Below are 17845 nucleotides of genomic sequence, written 5' to 3'. Positions count from 1 at the left end.
TATGACCTTTTGCTTTTACCAGAGTGCATGGTTTGTAAACCAGTACATTTTGACTAGGGGTGGGCGATATGACCAAAATCTTAAAACACAATATGAGTAGTTTTATTTCATGGTAACGATATTACAATATAGTTATTTTTGCTTTAAATAAGGTCTTTATGACATCAAAATTTTGATACCATAGAAATGTCATAATTCTTGTCCCCAGCGTCACTAACACACACACACAAAAAACCTAATACTAGTCTAAATTAAAAAAAAAAGAAGCTCAAGCTCACTGAAAACAAGTAAACGATTAAATAAGAATAAGAATGTAATTACAAGCAATAGGACAAAAAAACGACAGTACAAAAAAAAAAGCAAGTAATCAAATGCATAAAAACACTGCATATTCTCCACTGTATAAGTTAAATATATAGTTTTAATATATTTTATTATATATATTTTTTTCTTTCTATTTTTTTATTCTTATTAAATTTGCAAAAATGATATAGTCAAGAGCAGTGAGAGATTTTGTCTCTTTTGTTGCTTGATTAACATGAATGACAGACAGCAGGAATATTAGACTAGAATTTACAAGTGTTTTCTTTCTCAGGTGTTTGCTTTCACTAAATGACTGTGTTTATGAGGTTACTTGCAAATACCAGCATTTTGACACATACAAGTATGTGTATTTAACTGTTCGAGGCCTATAAAGCAGTAAAAATAACTCCTGCGCCCAGTCTTTACGTGCGCACACCTCTCTGACAGCACTTAGAAACAGTCTCTCAGACTGCGCATGCATATAGCAAAATAAGTTCTCTTTCACTGCTGATTGTGTTCAGTGGCTTACAATCACTTGTTTCTAAACCGCAATGCTTAAAAATGCATGAAAACGGTAAGTTTTTGTGACCATGTTGCAACATCACGTGAGTGTGTAACCGTCATAGAGAAGATAGTCAAAGATATCCACTGGTTAACAAATTTCTACCGGTTAATCATGTCTTCCAGTATATCACCACCCCGATTCTGACATTTGCATCTGCAGTTCTATAGCTTTTCTAATGTAGTAAACGTTCTTGGTATCTCTCCCGGTACAGCATTGCACTTATGAAGTGCTCAGGTACGAGCCCTGTAAAACATAAGTCAATGATAAAAGAGCTCAAAGATGTGGAAAAGCAAAGCAAAGAGACATAGGATGTGTGTTGTGCTATTTTATTTCATCCAGTCTTTCTCTCTTAACACGTTTAATTCAGTCTGCAATCTCGGATTTGAGAGCTGAGCAACAGCATTTCTTGTGCTGTTACACTATAATAATTAGGAAATAAATATAAATAAAAAATAATTAGGAATATAAATGCAAGCAAAAACTGATTGTGATGGAATGGAAGTACCACTTTTTTATATAAAGATGATAGGATGAATAAGTCATTCAACAAATCAACTTTTTAATATCACCAAAACCTATATTTAATACTTTTTTAGTTGTCCTATTATTTCATATTATGCTGACATCATTGGACAGCTTTTCTAGCCGGCATGCATCAGGCGATTATCACTGGTAATCGGTTCTACTTCCACATCTTAAATTAAACAATTTTCAGAGCATTTTGGTCCATCTCCAGCAAAAACAGATTCATTTCCAAAGCCTGATTTTACAATATAGATACCAAATGAGTGTGTCTGGTTGTTCTTTTGCATGTTCATCAGAATACATACCCCAAATCTACAGTATAGCAGCTGTCAGCTTTGTTGGGTGTTTTCAGTGGTAATTGACATGCTGAGATATAGCAAGCAGACGCCAAAATTTGTGTGTGTGTTGTACCAGTATATTAAACATTAGGTCAGGTGACCTTAGAATTGATATAGTTGTAGTCGGGAACTACAGGTATGCATGTGTGTTTGTATATCTCTGACCTGCCAGCTGACACGCCATAAAATACTTGTTGGATCACAGAGCGTCTGTCTGCGTGTTTGTGATGGTGTGTATGTGCGTCTGCCTGAATGCTTGATAATTGACATGCTGGAAAGCAGCAGGGGAAGGCTTGTTTGTGCTCTGCCGCTGAAGGCAGCTAGTGGGGGGAGGACACTCTGTCAAGGCACAGCCTGAAGGACCCAAACTTGGCCCGGTGCTGATGGCCTTGGTCTGCTAAGATATTGCAGCCATCTGGTAATGACACCCAGTCTGAATGGAGCCTAACAAGCCATAACGAGCACAGTACCAGGGCAGAGCTGCGTTGTCTGCTCTTTGCCACAGACCTAGTTGTAAACTAAAACCACATTGATTGCATGTGTCTGTGACACAGTGGCTGAATCCTCACTCACGGTGCTGCAGTGTTTAGCATGGCAGATTAAGTATAGTGCAAGTCAAAGGCGTTTCTGGGATTTCACTCAGGGAGCTCAGCTTGTTCAACGGAAATATTTAGTTGCATTTTTTTATTTTTAGGGCTCTGTTTAGACCTGATATTAAAATGAGTTATTAAAATCTGATTACAAGTGGACAATGCTAAATACAGGTGTAAATGGGGTGTGAAACCCTTTGTGAGCTTGTCCACTTTCGATCACTCCAAAAAACACATTAGACTGGGTTGCTTTCGTTGTGTAGATGGTCATGTGGTTGAATGTGTTTGAACAGCCACAAAAGCCACTTGGCTGTCTGAAATATAGTAAGTTTGGTTTAAAGGTGAAAAATGTAACACAGACTCACAGTGTTCAGTGTAGTTTTGCGGCTATTAGAGCAGAAATGAAAGCTGCTGCTTTCTGTATCATTGTCCATGGTCTCTTTTTGCATTTGTAAGTATGAGCTTATTTCACAATATTAGATCGGAAGATCAGAAGAGCCCATACATACACCTGCCCACAGACCCTTCCCTCAAAGAAATCAGGAAATTGGTTTAATGTGAAGGTGAATAAAAAAATAAAATAGCAGGTTCAAACAAGAAATTTGTCTCTCTTGTCTACTAATCCAGTCGACCAAAATGCATCTTAATACCAGATGTAAACATGGCATAGAAGGAAGATTTGATCATACAAAATTTTGGGATGAGAAATATACCAAACTTTTAGACTTTTATGGGTCTGAAACATCATGATTTGTTCCTCATATTTTAGCTTTGGTGGCTTACATATACTACCGTTCAAAGTTTTTTAAAGAAGTTTCTTATGCTCATCAATGCTGCATTTATTTTAATAAAAAATACAGTAAAAATGTAAATAACTGTTTATCTATTTTAATATTTTTTTAAATGTAATTTATTCCTCTGATGACAAAGCTGAATTTTCAGCCACCGTTACTCCAGTCTTCAGTGATCTTTCAGAAACCATTAGAAGCATTGCTTATTATCACCAGAGTTGTGCTGCCTAATATTTTTTGTGAAAACTATATTTTTTATAATTTGATGAATAGAAAGTTTAAAAGAGCAGAATTTATTTGAAATATAATTTTTGTAATGTAAAAGTCTCTACTGTCACTTTTATACATACATTTATTGCATTATTGCTGAATGAAAGTATAATTTCTTAACATAAAATAAAATGTAATAATAATAATGACCCCAAAGTTTGGAAAAGCATGTGCTGCAGTTTTGGTCTTAAAAGGTCAGACAAATATATATATATATATATATATATATATATATATAAATTAATTTTTTATTGTAAACTATCCTCTGGAGTCTGGAGGTACAGCGGTTAGATGGTTTGTATATGTTTTTGATTTGAATCATGCTTGTTACTTAAACCAGTGAGTGTCAGTTTATCATTTTTACACTTATCCTAATTTCTTTTTTCTTTTTTTTTTACTCTGCAAAGTCTATTTATACTCATATTTTGCACTCTGTGAGTGTTCATTTTGGACCCTGACTTCAACATTTCCAAAAATGTAATATTCCTCTCTCAATTTTTGCTGGTGTGCCAATGTTTACCCTTCTGCCTGCCAAAAGTGGCACAAGGTTTCTGACCTCTCATTTGTGTTAGCTAGATATTACACGTCATGCATGCAACAAAGCAGTCTCTTCATATCAAAGAAGTGCATTGAGTGTTTAGCAGAAATATGCTAATTTTGCCAGTTAGCCAGTTAGTTGGAATGATTTTTTATGAGTGTCATTAGCCTGGACAGAAGCGACTGCATCAATCATCTAACCCCATGTGCTAACAGATACAAGCCCATGCTTGTTTTAAATGCTGTGATCTTTCACACCCTGGCTTAATGAATCTCAATGAGCTCTCACAGTGTGAGTAGAGCTCATGTTGTACACTACAGTAGCTGAGTGAGTGTTACTCCTCCCCAACATATTATCATCTCAGAGCTAATGAAAAGTCTAATGAGTGTAATAAGAACGGGGAAACGGAGAACAGACAATGCTCATGGGATGAGGAAGCTCAACGCTGTGATTTTAACTTTATAATTGCTGTAATTGTTGTGCTTTTGTTTTGTGATGTTTCTAGAATCCAATGATAAAGGTTTCAATCTAGACTCAACTGACCACAATGGACTTAAAGAAGCCATGAAAGATCTGCAATAGACATCTTCTATTGACAGCTGAACCACGTCATGCTATTCATTTTTATGTCAGACCCTGTGTAGCGCTTATTAATGACTCCACTGTACATTAATGAGTAATTTTAGATGTCTCATGGCAGAAGAATTATAGGCTTTATGCTGTTACAATAAAGCCTCCACCACACAACCCCCCTAACTCGACTTAGCCAGAAAAAAAAAATTACTGTCATAGATTGAGACGAAGGCTATAATCAGGTTCCTGTGTTTTAAAAAAATGTCCGTCTCAGCGCTGTCACCAGTTAAAATGGCTGTGATTTCTAAGATTATTGTGTTTGCTGCTCTTTGTTCACTCTGTATTTTCTCTTTGCCGGATAAGAAAATGCCTAGCTATGCTTCATTTACTCTAGTTAAAAGGAAGTGAGGAATGAGGGGGATGGAGAAGGACAAAAAAATGAAGTATAAATGAGATTAACTTCTATGGATCAGGGGCCTGTGTGAAACTATTTACAATCGTTATTTACCATTTATTCTAATAGATTACTGTAGTTTTAAAGGATTGTCACTGTGTATTATAAAGGGCACTACAGGTTCAGCAGCAGTTAAAGGGCTGATTCATTTCTGAGGGGGTGGAAAGCATCCAATTAGTTCTTGCTAAACAATATACTGGTAAATAATGCAACAGACTCATTTATTGTATTAACAGCATAAATGTCATAAACTGGGTTTTGTGCTCAAATGCTGGATTCACATATATAATTGCAAGTAATGTGCGAAACATATTCAGAATTAGATTTTACTGTATATGGAACTAAACAAAATATTTTATTCTTTGGCAAGAGTGATAGACATATTTTCAAACAATTTCTGCCCTGTTTTTTAAAATCATGTTAAATCCTTTTATGTTTGATAATTACATCGACAGACTTCTTGTGAAGTTAATTACATGTTTTAATTGAATTTAATGGTAATTAAGGATTATTTTATGACAGGCTCACTGTGCTGACACATTTCCAGGAATTAATCAGGTTTGTAAACTGAGAGCCATATGCCAATCCAATAGGCAACCTGTAAAGTTTTAGGTTTTATTTATTTATTTTTTTTAATAGAAGACTGAGAAGAATAAGAAATTATTCATATGAAGTCAGGATGAATCAGAAGTAACTGCTGATATTTTATTCCAAATTGTGAAATACATCATCAGTTGTTGATTAGATTTTAAGATGTTAAAAATGGAGACAAATGCGATCTTGAAGGTACAGGGATTAAGTGGACTAAATGATTTGGAAAAAGTCTGACATGCCTCACCAGAGAGAAGTCTGTTGTTTTCATCTAAAGGTCAAATTAAAAAGGATTTTATTAAAAATGTTCAAAATGTAAAAGGAATAAAACATGCATGGATGTATAGTTCACAATGCATTTCAAAAATATTTCATTCTGACTTTGTTTCATGCATAGAAGGAAGTTAAAGGATTGTGAATTACGTGCATTACATGTCCAGTAAAATTGTGATATACGAGTGAGAATGCTTGTGCTGGAATTTTAACTTTTTTAAGGTTGTGCTACGTATTCACTGCAGTTAACATCAGTGTCGGATCCTAGAGTGTCAATGTTTACTCCTGCAAAGTTCTCGTCCACAGTCTGCTCTTTGTTTCAGAGAAATAACGGGGGAAAAACATACAATTCCTCCTCTTCTCATGAAATGCATCCACTAACATATAACTGCAATTTATTTTTAATGTCATGTGATTTTTGTTTTCTGGCCTGTATGTTAATTTTTATGTGTGATGAGTTTTTCCATTTGTGTTGTGTTAGACTCAGCGTGACCCACATTTTTGTTCTTACTTACTCACAGGATGTAATACTACTCTTGTTGGTTTTTACACTCAAGATCCGTTTGATTTGCCGTTAGAGTGTTTTATTAATGTTTTTTTGTGTATGTGTGTTTATGTGTGTGTTTCACTAGCCTTCGTAACCCTTCTAAATGGCGACCAGGCACAGGATGCCATCCGAACTCTGCACCAGACATCAGTCCGAGGCCGTGACATCACCGTCCAGCTTCAGCCCACGGACTCTCTCCTGTGTGTCACCAACCTGCCCTACACGGTCACTGCCAGCCAGTTTCAGGAGCTGGTGCGCACCTATGGCAACATTGAACGCTGTTTCCTGGTGTACAGTGACCTTACGGGCCACTCCAAAGGCTATGGCTTTGTGGAGTACATGAAGAAGGACTCGGCCTCCAGGGCACGGTCAGAACTCTTGGGCAAACCGCTGGGCGACCGTGCACTCATGGTGCAGTGGGCTGACGTCAACCAGCTGACCTCTGCTGACCACCTCCACTCCAAGTGCCTATGCGTGGATCGCCTGCCGCTAGACTTTGAAGACTCGGAGGAGCTGGCACACATTTTTTCAGAAAGCTACAAACCCGTCTTCTGCCAGGTGAGATGTGAAGAAAAGTAACAGCGTTTGTATTTAGGCATTTCACCTCCACTGACATGGCTGGAAATAATTATTTTATATAAAAAATGATTTGGTGAAGTAAAGGTGATAATATTTCTTAGTCCAACAGAGAAATTATTTCTGTAGGGCTACTGCAGCGGAATGTGTTGCCACTTGCAGTCTTTTAAAGGGATAGTTCCCCCAAAAATGAAAATTTTGTCATCATTTAATCGCCCTCATGTTTGTTTCAAACTTCTATGACTTTCTTTATTCTGTGGAACACAAAAGGGGAAGTTTAGCACATTGTTTTTGGTGCTGTTTTTCATACAATGAACGTGAAAAAATGGGAACTGTCAAGCTTCAGAAATTACATAAAAACACCCATAAACGTTTGTGAGACAAATTAATTCAGTAACTGCTAAAGGGCTTTTGATTCACTTAAAAGAACCAGCTCATTTGAGTCATTTATATAGGAATCTGGCCACAATGATTGTGCTGTATGTTTTTGAATCACATAAAAATGGCTTATTTAGTCATTTGTTTGGGAATCAGACTAAACTGATTGTGCTGAGCTTTTCTGATTCACAAAAGAAATGGCTCATGAGAGTCATTTATTTTTATTTTTTTCTCGGTAATTAGACTACACTGATACTGATTGTGATGTATGTTTTTGTTTCACTTAAAAGAGCTGCCCTATAAGAGTCATTTGTTCAGTTTTTTTTATTCACTTAAAGAAATGGCTCATAAGAGTCATCTGTTTGAGAATCTGACTGCACAGTATTTTGATTTGCTTAAAAAAACAAGAACATAAACACAAGAGTCATTCTTTCAGAAATATGATACTGCCTTGAGTTGAATTTGGTTAAAAAGTGGCTTATAAGTGAAATTAATTTGGGAATCCAAGATTTCTCTGATTCAAGAAAAGAAATGGCTCATAAGAATCACTTGTTTGGTATTGAGACTGAACTGTGCTTTGTTTTTCATTGACTAAAAATAACTGACTCATTAATGTTTATCAAAAAGGATCCTGAGAGTAATTTGTTCAGGAATCAGACAACACTGGTCACACCTTTCTTCATTAACATCAGTTGGTTCCAGTCTCAATACAACCTGGTTTTCTGTTCCAAACCTAGTCATTAGAGAAGCACTGATGATCTGCTTGTGGCTTTAGAGGTTGAGTTGTGTTGCCAGACTTGGTGACGAGGACTTGTGAGGAAACCCTTAGTTTCACTTTAAAGAACTTCACTTCTGTCTCCACTGTGTTAATAAGAGAGAGCTTTTCACCATGCAAACCTTCTCCAGAAATCAATACTGCCCAGGAAAACTGCCTTTATGTGCTGATGCAGGATACAGTTTCCTCAACCTCCATCCTAATCAAAACCATTAATGCTAAAGGGCAACACTGACTTCAGATCTACAGTTAGGGCCAACACCAGCCAACACAGAAATCAATACGCTACACCCTCTCAATCTCATGAAGCTTTGCAGCAGCACTAAACCGACACCATCTGCTGGAGTGTTTGAGATGCATCAAGCTCTCAGGACTTTGACCTCAAATTGCATCACAGTGCTCTCAAGCCTCTTTAATACTAAAGCTTTGCTTCAAGAATCAATAATGGAGCTCTCTGAATATTGCTGCCCCCACTACTGTACAGAAATGAGATAACTCGATGAACTGTGCAAGTGATTCAGCTCATTTCTGTGCAGGAGATGCCGGAAAATAAGATGCAAAATGTGCCTCATGTCGACAGAAAATGTCTCATCAATATTTAGGAGGTTTTTAATGATCTAAAAGCTTCTTTTATAACTGGATGATGATTGGAAAGAGTGACTGTAGTAATGTATTCTCCGAATTGGAGTTCTTCAACGCAGCTGTTTAGATATATGGAGTTATTTCAGGGTTTATTCAGTCCTTCTGTTGGAATTGCGCAGTGGTTTTCAAACCTTTTCAGGTGGTTGATCATTTTAAAAGTAAAACAAAAACAGCAGACCATTTCACTACCCCAAACTATATAATATGTATATATATATATATATATATATATATACATATATATAAATATATATATATATATATATATATATATATATATTTACCCTTAGTTTCACTTTTACAAATTTTCTAGACTGCTGTTTTTCTCATTTCATCGAAATTCAAATAGACTGCAAATGAACTAGATGTGAATTAAACTAAACGAGCCAGCTGTTCACTATTTATGAAGTTTAACTACACAACTTGCATCCACTAACGCATAGATGACATTATTGAAGTGAGACAACAGAAAAACTATATTAACAAATTTATGTTAACAGTTGTTTAATTCATCGTTATGAGTATATTAATCAGTCATTAGTCATATTGCTCAGTAGTGGCGCTTTCTATAAATTTTATTTGTTAAAACACAAATCTTATTTACACACACTGTGCATATTTATACCTGAGATGTCTCAGTTGATCACAAGACACACAAGAACCAATAATGAAGCAGGAAAGTCATACCAACATGAGGGTGAGTAAATGACTTTTACTGGCTTAAAGTCAGATTAGCTTGATCATGTTTGACTGTCCACACATGATGCAGAAGTGTTTTTCTCAAAACTACTATGGTGTGATATGACGTGACAAAACTCTTGAGTTTAGTTGACAGGAAATGTCGGCTACAATAGATGTGTTTGAAAATGCATCTTTTTTTTCTTTCTCACATATCACCTCCCACTTTGTCACTCATGCATTTCGTAGTCCCCCTCCCTTCTGTCAACTCCCTTCCTTTTGCCTTTCTTTTTGAGAAAGACAGCAGCAGTTATGTTGACTCTGACCCTGGCACATATGACGGACTCACATACACATAAAGACTGACAGCTGGACGCACACACAGTGCATCCAGATATATTTAGGTGGATGGGATTAATCGCAAGTGGAGAGTTTTGATTTTTTTTTTATTGCTGCTTTCTGTTTTTCTTTATCCATTCCTTCCCCTCCCTCTCTCTGTCTGTGTTTATCTTTAAGTTTCATTTTGGCTGAGATGAAGGTCAACTCATCTGCTGACCCGTGACCTGACACCCTCACTAGATTTTGAAGGCTGTCATAAGACACCCACAAACAAACGTGTCATTTTTTAAGACAACCTCCTTCTTAAAGATGGAATATGAAGACGCACACAGTATATACTTTTAAAATAAGTAACCATGAATGTTTAATGTTTAAAAATATTCATATTGATCGTACAGATTAAGTGATGTGATTTTTAATGTTGCTGCATTATTAATGACCACATGTAGGTCATTTGAAAAATTTATACATCCATTTAGATGTTTGGATTGACATGCTTTCAAATTTATCCCTTATTGTTTTGCTGTACATGCATTTTGCACTGCTCTTATTTTTTATTATATCACTTTGGTTTAGTGCTTGCATGTTGTGTATGTATATATCTGTCATTGTTTTCTTCCCAGGTTGTGATGTTTCTACTTGGTATGTAAAGATGTTCAACATGAACATTCTGTCCAATTTACAAATACAAATTGTCTGCTTAGACCAGTGTAATTTTACTCATTGAAATGCTATTTTAATATATTGAATTTTAGTTTAATTTAGTTTTATTTCAGTTTAAGTAATTTTGTTATGTGCTTTTGTCAATTTTCTATTTTTTTATAATTTGGAATTTATTTTTTATTTCAATTTTAGTTTTAGTTGTTGTGCTTAAACTTATTTAATTTCAGTTAGTTGCTACATTAGTTTGACAACATTTCTTATTTTTGTTCATCTAATATTTTATTGAAGTTATTTTATTTAAAAGCTTTGTTTTGGTTAACAATAACAACACTGGTTTACTATCCCAGTACAGAAAAAAACAGCATACTGTCTGGATAAAATTTTTTTTGACACCTGGTTGTTACAGAGAAGAAAGGATGTTAAACAGTATTTGCATGTTTTTAAACAGCCATTACAATTTTTGTGTTCGCCATGTTGTTTATCTAACAACAGTAAATGCATAAGTACGGAGACAGGAGAGCGGTTTTCTGGATTCTTCTTATCGAAACAATCTGTTTGTGAGAGTCACCAAGTCAATTTACAGTGCCCTCCATAAGTATTGGAACAATAAAGACAAAATTGCTCTGTTGGCTGAGGAGTCAAGACATTTGCAAATATGATTAAAAGATGAATATGAGAAAAAACTACAGAATGTCACATTTTATTATTAGCCGTTTCAACACATATGTTTTACCAAATAAAAAGAACAGCACTTTTAGAGTTCATCCCACTCATTTATGTGAGCATGCCCATTCAATGACACCACCTCCAGCATGCTTTACAGAGGAGGCTATATGCTTGGGATCATTGCAGTTCCCTTTTTTTCTCCAATCTTGCCTTTCTATTTTTGGTGCTGGTCAGAGGTTTGCATCTTGCTGTGTAGCATCTGTAATTCTGGGTCAAAGTCTCCTGAGGACAGTAGATTGTGAGAGCATCACCCCAGCTTTCTGGAAGTTGTTGGTGATTTTACAGACACGTCTTTTAGGATTAATTTTCACAGCTTTTATGATTTGTCTGTCATCAACTACTGTTGTTTTCTCAGCCGATCAGGTCGTTGTTGGTTGCTGGTGTCGCTGGTGGTTTCCAAACTCTTGATTTCTCCATGCCCTTTGTTTTTGCTAGAGCTCTAACTGACTTCCTCTTTTCTTTTAGCATCCAAATTGCTTGCTTTTCTCTCAAAGTCAGCTCCCTCATCTTCATCCTGGTTTGTGTGTGTCATCATCGAATGCAAGATTCAGAATACAGAAGTAATGGATATAACTGATACGACACATTCCCTGCTTTTAATATCTGAAGAATTAATGCAACAGGACACAGCTGATCACTTAGAAAGACCTGTGAGGCATCTGTTCCAATACTTATGCTCACATCAGATAGAGGAATGAAACTCTAAAAGTGCTGAACTTCTTAGCTGGTAAAACATCTATGTGTTGAATCACCCAATAATAAAATGTGACATTCTGTAGTTTTGTCACATATTCATCTTTTAATCATCATATTTGTCAATGTCTTGACTCCACAGCCAACAGAGCAATTTTGTCTTTACAGTTTCAATACTTTTGGAGGGCACTGTATATAATAGCAATGGTTCTGGGCATGTGACCAAAAGCGCTAACCTTATTGGTTGGCCAGCTTTATTCGCAGATATTAATAAAAAAATATCTGAACAGTAGGTTGTATCAGTTAAAATATAATTGCATTGATTAAAAAAAATAAATTGTCTATTTATTTATTTAGTATTTTTTATGCAAACGAGCATTTAGCTGGGTATCACTATTGTTATTGCTTATGCTTGCCATTATTCTTTCACCCAAAGTTTTGCAAATTTTAGCTGTTGTACATAACTCGAAACATGTAGTTTATTGACTCATGGTGCTATCTAAGCCATTAAGCCTAGGAACCAGAATATCATACAGACTTGATGGTGACTTGGGACCCTGTGCATAGGTCCCTGAGAGCCATATCTAAACACTAGAATATCTTCTTAAGGTGGACTCTTGTGACTTGGGGCAGTTTAAAGAGATCGCTGGGGGCCGTAGAGATGCTTTTGTATGGGTAAACACTGCCTACATTTTCTTATTTTCTTCCCAAAAAATTAAATAAAAATCTTGTTACTTCATCTTATACCAAGTTACATACTGTAAGGCTGAATTTTTTCGTACTTCACCACTGCCTTGACATTATTCTTTCATACTGGCTAGTGCCCCCTTTTTTCTCCGAATCCCACTGGGGTCTTTCTATCACTCTCAAAGGTCAGCCATTTATAAGAGGAAATAGAACATGTCCGAGCCAGAGGGAACACACCCTGCAGACATCCAGATACAATATTTGCTTTTGATGGAGTACTTTATGGTTTACTTTCTACTGTTTATGTGTTTAAATGGAGGTGGTTGCTGTATTGATTTCTCTGGCCTGAGGTCAGTAATGGCTGGCGGTTGAACGTCTCAGTGGGTGTAGTCTCAGCTTCAGACATCACGCCCACGGACTGTTGGCAAAATGGGAAACACTTTGGGAATTTTGAAGTCGTCATCTGATTGGTTGTATTCTACACAGTTTCTGAGAGACTTGTGTGTCGGGACTCCAAAACCTCTCATAGAAGAACAAAGCCGTTGTGTTTTCAACTGTGACAATGATCTCATGATCTAATAACATTTTTGAATTATTAATTTATTAGTTGTACGCCAGTCTGTTATTGTAGGAACATTGACTTTACATTTTCACGTCCATAAACATGATGCTGAGCAAAACAAAGTGTGATTGGCTGTTTTACATGTATATCAGATGACTTCTTGGGTGGTTCTTGGCCAGTGAAAGTTGTGATGAAGGTCTGGCTGTGTGAGACTATAGTAGGTGTGACTGCACCCATATATATATATGGGTGCAGTATATATATATATATATATATATATATATATATATATATACTCTATAGAGAGAGTGAGTGGTCAGGTGTGTATATATATATACACCTGACCACTCACTCTCTCCTTCCTGTCTAGTAAAGTTTTTGAACATACAAGGCCTAACACAGGAAACTCGTGGAGTATCATTATTGTGTTAGATTTGTGTCAAGTGCCCTGCAGGATATAGTAGACTCATGACAGAATCAGTTTGGGCCAATAGAGAGCAGTTTACCATTTGCGCAGCTCAGCAGGTTTACTGAAAACATTTTATGGTCCAATTTGTCATACAGAAGCCTGTCATCATATGCATACCATCAAATCTACTTCCTGTTTGATTTTGCTAGTTTGACAGTTTCCTTTTTTCTATGCCTCTAAATATCTGTTTTTCATATTCCATCTCTCTTTTTACTGGGTTTTTTTCAAGCGAGATGTAACAAGCTCATCTGGGGCTGTTTGTGTGTGTGTGTGGGTTTGTGTTTGTGTGAAAATTTGAGTCTGAAAAGGTGGGCGTTTTAAAAGCAGGAACATGAGAGGAAGCCCATAAAAAATAAAAATTACAAATATAATCTAATAATATAAATTAGATTTTTCCAAAACCTTTTCCTAGACAGAAGTGTGACTAAATGGAAGAGCAAATGGAGACCGTTTCCTGCTTCTTCAAATTTCACATGTACATTACCATTCAAAAGTTAGAATTTTTTTAAATAAATGTTTACTTTTATTTAAGAAGGATACATTAAATTGAATGAAAGTGACAAAAAAGACATAATGATAAAGTTTTTTTTAAATAAATGCGGTTCTTTTTATTGATCTATTATTAGCTACTAATCTAACTTATCTGTTCATCAAAGAAACCCTAAAAAATATTTCCACAAAAATATTATACGGAACAGCTGCTTTCAGCATTGATAATAATAGGAAATGTTTCTTGAGCACCAAATCAGCATATTAAAATGATTTCTGAAGGATCATAACACTGAATACTGGATTAATAACTGCTGAAAATTCAGCTTTGCAATCATAGGAATAAACTATATTTTTAAAAAATATAAAAATATATTATAGAAACATTAAAAATCTCAAAACTTTTGAACAATAGTGTATCTCGTCTGGAGCTCTCTATGCTCAGATATTTCAAGTCATTAATGTTTACAATCAAACTTCAGAGGTTTCAGTACTCAGTACTGCGCAATGTGCCTGTTATTGACTGATATGAGAGATTTGTTTTAAATGTATTGCATTGGCCAATAATAGATACTTAATCACTGGTTTAAAGGTAGCTGTCAGGCTTGTGTTTGTTGTGTCTTGTGTTTTGTTCCCCATGTGTTCCCTTATGCCCTTATTCGGTCCTTCCTGTTTCCTGGTCTCGTTTAGTTCTCATTATGTTCCTTTGATTCAGCTGTGTTTAATTAATTATCTAGTGTTCTTAAGCCCTGGGTTTCTCTGCGTTTAGTGTCTGGTATGAATGTCATTCTGTGTTTGAATGAGTAAAGCCTGTGTTATTTTGATGAGTTCCTCATTCTCTGCTCCAGTGGATTGTGACACTAGCGCTAGATTACAGAAAAAAAAAAAAAAAATTCTTTAAGAGCACTATTTATTGAAGCATACTGTAAAGATTGCTTTCCTATAAGAGAGGAAATGATCTGTTATCGGTTGAAATATCTGTGAACTCAATCAAATTCTTTCGAAAACAAGTGATCTGCATTAGTGCACATTAATTGTATAGCTCTGTTATTGTATGGCAATGATTCTCATTTGCTTATTTTATTGTATTCTAAATTTATTTGGGCATCAAAAACAAAGAGAGAAACTGAATTTGGTGGGATGGAGCCACCTGCTACTCAAGCAATTACACACCCATTCAACTCTAGGTTCCGCTTTAATATGTTAATTTACATTTTCACAAATAACTCTGGAAGTTTGGTAACATCTAGATGATTTGTTCTTTTATATTTGACTATTTTAATCATATTCACATGTTTCATCACTGATGTTTTCTGCTCTCGGCTCTATTAATTTGAAGGAATTTTAGATGAAATATCTGAGTTGACATTTAAATGAAACATAAGTGAAAACTGCTGAGCTGTAGGAGAGCAGTAACATTTTCCTCTGGGAAGGTAGATTCTGGGAATGGTGTGCATTCAGCGTAGTGTTCAAATGGACACACACAAATGTTTGACACTCCTCCAAATGACGAATGCTTTTCCTTCTCTATATTTAGACTTTTACATACACTGTCCTGACTGCATTATAACTGGCACAGATAAGCCCGGGTTCCTCCGAGACATACTGCACCACTTATTACTGCCAAGGACGTACGCCGTGTGTGTGTGTGTGTGTGTGTGTGTGTGACAGTTTGAAAGAAATATCCAGGCCACACTAGTACACATTACAGATTCATGGTTTCCTCCATTCTCACCAGCATGTATATATTCATGTCTGTGCATATGTACATGTATAAGGTCCTGCTTTGAATCTGACTGTGTGTTTCCCTTTTTGCTTCTATCATCCTTTATGTCAGTCCTTTCTGTCTGTCCTCTAATCAGCCCGTCTTCAGCTCCCATTCTCTCAACATCCTTTGTCTTCTTCTGCGCTCCTTATTTTCCATCTTCTTCGCTCTCACTAGGACATTATCTGTTCATTCATTCACTCACTCTCCAGAGCTCTCTCTTAGTCTCTCTTTCCTCTATCTGTGTTCCCTCAGGAGTCTCATTTCCAACATAGTAACTGCCAATAGCTGATCAGTTTCTTCCACCCCCTCACTTTAGAGAGTCCCTCGATTCAACCTTCATCCTTTCTTTCTTCATCTATCTCTTTCTTTCTCTCAGGCAGTGTGAAGGCTGTACATCAGTGTTAACTGCACTGTTTTTCAGGAGTTGTGAACTTGTGAATTGTATGTGATGAGAGAATCTAGGCAGCACAACATATAACATTGACATTAAACAAGTTAAATCAATGTTTAATTGAAAATATGAACAGTACAAAACATGAACAAATTACTTGATTAGCGCTATTCTTTGTAATGAATCAGTCAAAGTTGGTGAATCAGTCTGGATCAAGCAGAAGAGTCATTGTTCTGATTCTCTGACTGAACTGATTGAGAAAGAGACTGAGCAGCACAAAATATAAAATAGAACAAGTTTACACATTGTTTAATTGATTTGATCTTGCTAACTGCACAGATTAAAAAACAGCACAAAACATAAGCAAATCTCTTAATTAGTGCATTTTTGTAATGAATCAGTCTTTGAATCACTTAAAATCAAGCAAAGGAGCCATCTTTCTGAATCATGGTTTGATTCGATTGAGAAAGAGACTGCGCTGTGACACAAAATGTATAATATATAGACATTAAATAAGTTAACAATGTTCATTTGATTTATCCTCGCACAGATATAAGAAATTAACAGCACAAAATGTGCACAAATCACTTGATTACTTTGATTCTTTGTAATGAATCAAAGTGAATCAGTCTGAATTAAGGAGTCATCATTCTAAATCATTGACTTAAATAATAAAGAAAGAGTTTGAGCAGCACAAAAAATATACAGTGGTGGCCAAAATTGTTAGAACACCTGACAGATCTGAAAATATTGACCTTTTTTTGCCTCCAAAACATGATTTCATTTCATAATGTTCATGAAACATGCAGATGGTTGCTATGAGTCGTACTGTTTTTATCCACTTTTAACCTTAATATTTGGTATGTCCACCTTTTGCAGCAATTAGAGCAGCACATCTCTCTGTATATCGACACTATATATTGGCATAGTGTCAATATATTTCCTGAGAAATACTAATGTTATCCCATGCTGTCTGCAACTCATGCCAAAGACTTTTCTTTAAATGTACAATACTGCTGTGCAAAGGCAAGAGACCGTAACTTCGATTTTTGGTCGAAAATGAGTTGTTTATATTTTTGACATTCAAGACATCCTTTATCATGTGCATATGTATCTTGAGTCAGTTTCGTTGTTTTTCCGAGAAAATAATGGATGGTCTCAACCGTAACTTTGAAAAGCCTTTTTATAATGCAGATTATTCACCAGACTGTCGCTTCTAGTTGGTCGCGTGTGGACACGAATGCCTTAGCATGTAGCATGATCAATCATAAAATCAGTAGCATACTAACAATTCGCAATTAAATCCATAGCCTACCTTTTCTTGTAACCCGATAAAATCAATCCATGGTGATGGACATCGTCGGAGATGTTTAATCCACAAGCATTCTGAGCATTATTCCTGCTTGCTGGCGTTCACATAAATCTACAAGTCCTTCTTTTAGGTTAGACTATTTCATTCAAGTCAATATAAAAGCATTTATGCTGTCTAGCATTCTTTTACATTACTGAGCATAGCAAATAAATTGGTTGTAAAACGGTCACATGTTTTAGCCTACTTTTAGTCTGCTTGTTACGGTCAAAAAAAAAAAACATTAATACAGTCACATTAATAAATGCAATAGTCTATATGAGATGGCTCAGGATCACTAGA

The 17845-nt window shown here is 35.8% G+C and overlaps 1 protein-coding gene across 1 annotated transcript in view; it reads left to right on the top strand.

Annotated features, from left to right (window-relative positions):
• The window catches only part of LOC306878809 (ribonucleoprotein PTB-binding 2-like), a gene marked incomplete at both ends in the record, with an annotated part of 87715 nt that overhangs the window by 44598 nt on the left and 25272 nt on the right, over positions 1 to 17845 (top strand). Inside the window, 1 exon segment of the mRNA XM_079431350.1 lies at positions 6444 to 6916. Within this exon segment, the coding sequence (XP_079287476.1) occupies positions 6444 to 6916 (473 nt within the window).

The sequence above is a fragment of the Barbus barbus genome (assembly GCF_936440315.1).
Source record: "Barbus barbus genome assembly, chromosome: 13".
Taxonomy (NCBI): domain Eukaryota; kingdom Metazoa; phylum Chordata; class Actinopteri; order Cypriniformes; family Cyprinidae; genus Barbus; species Barbus barbus.
The sequence above is the reverse complement of the archived record's forward strand: the minus strand, read 5'-3'. Positions and strand labels throughout refer to the sequence as shown.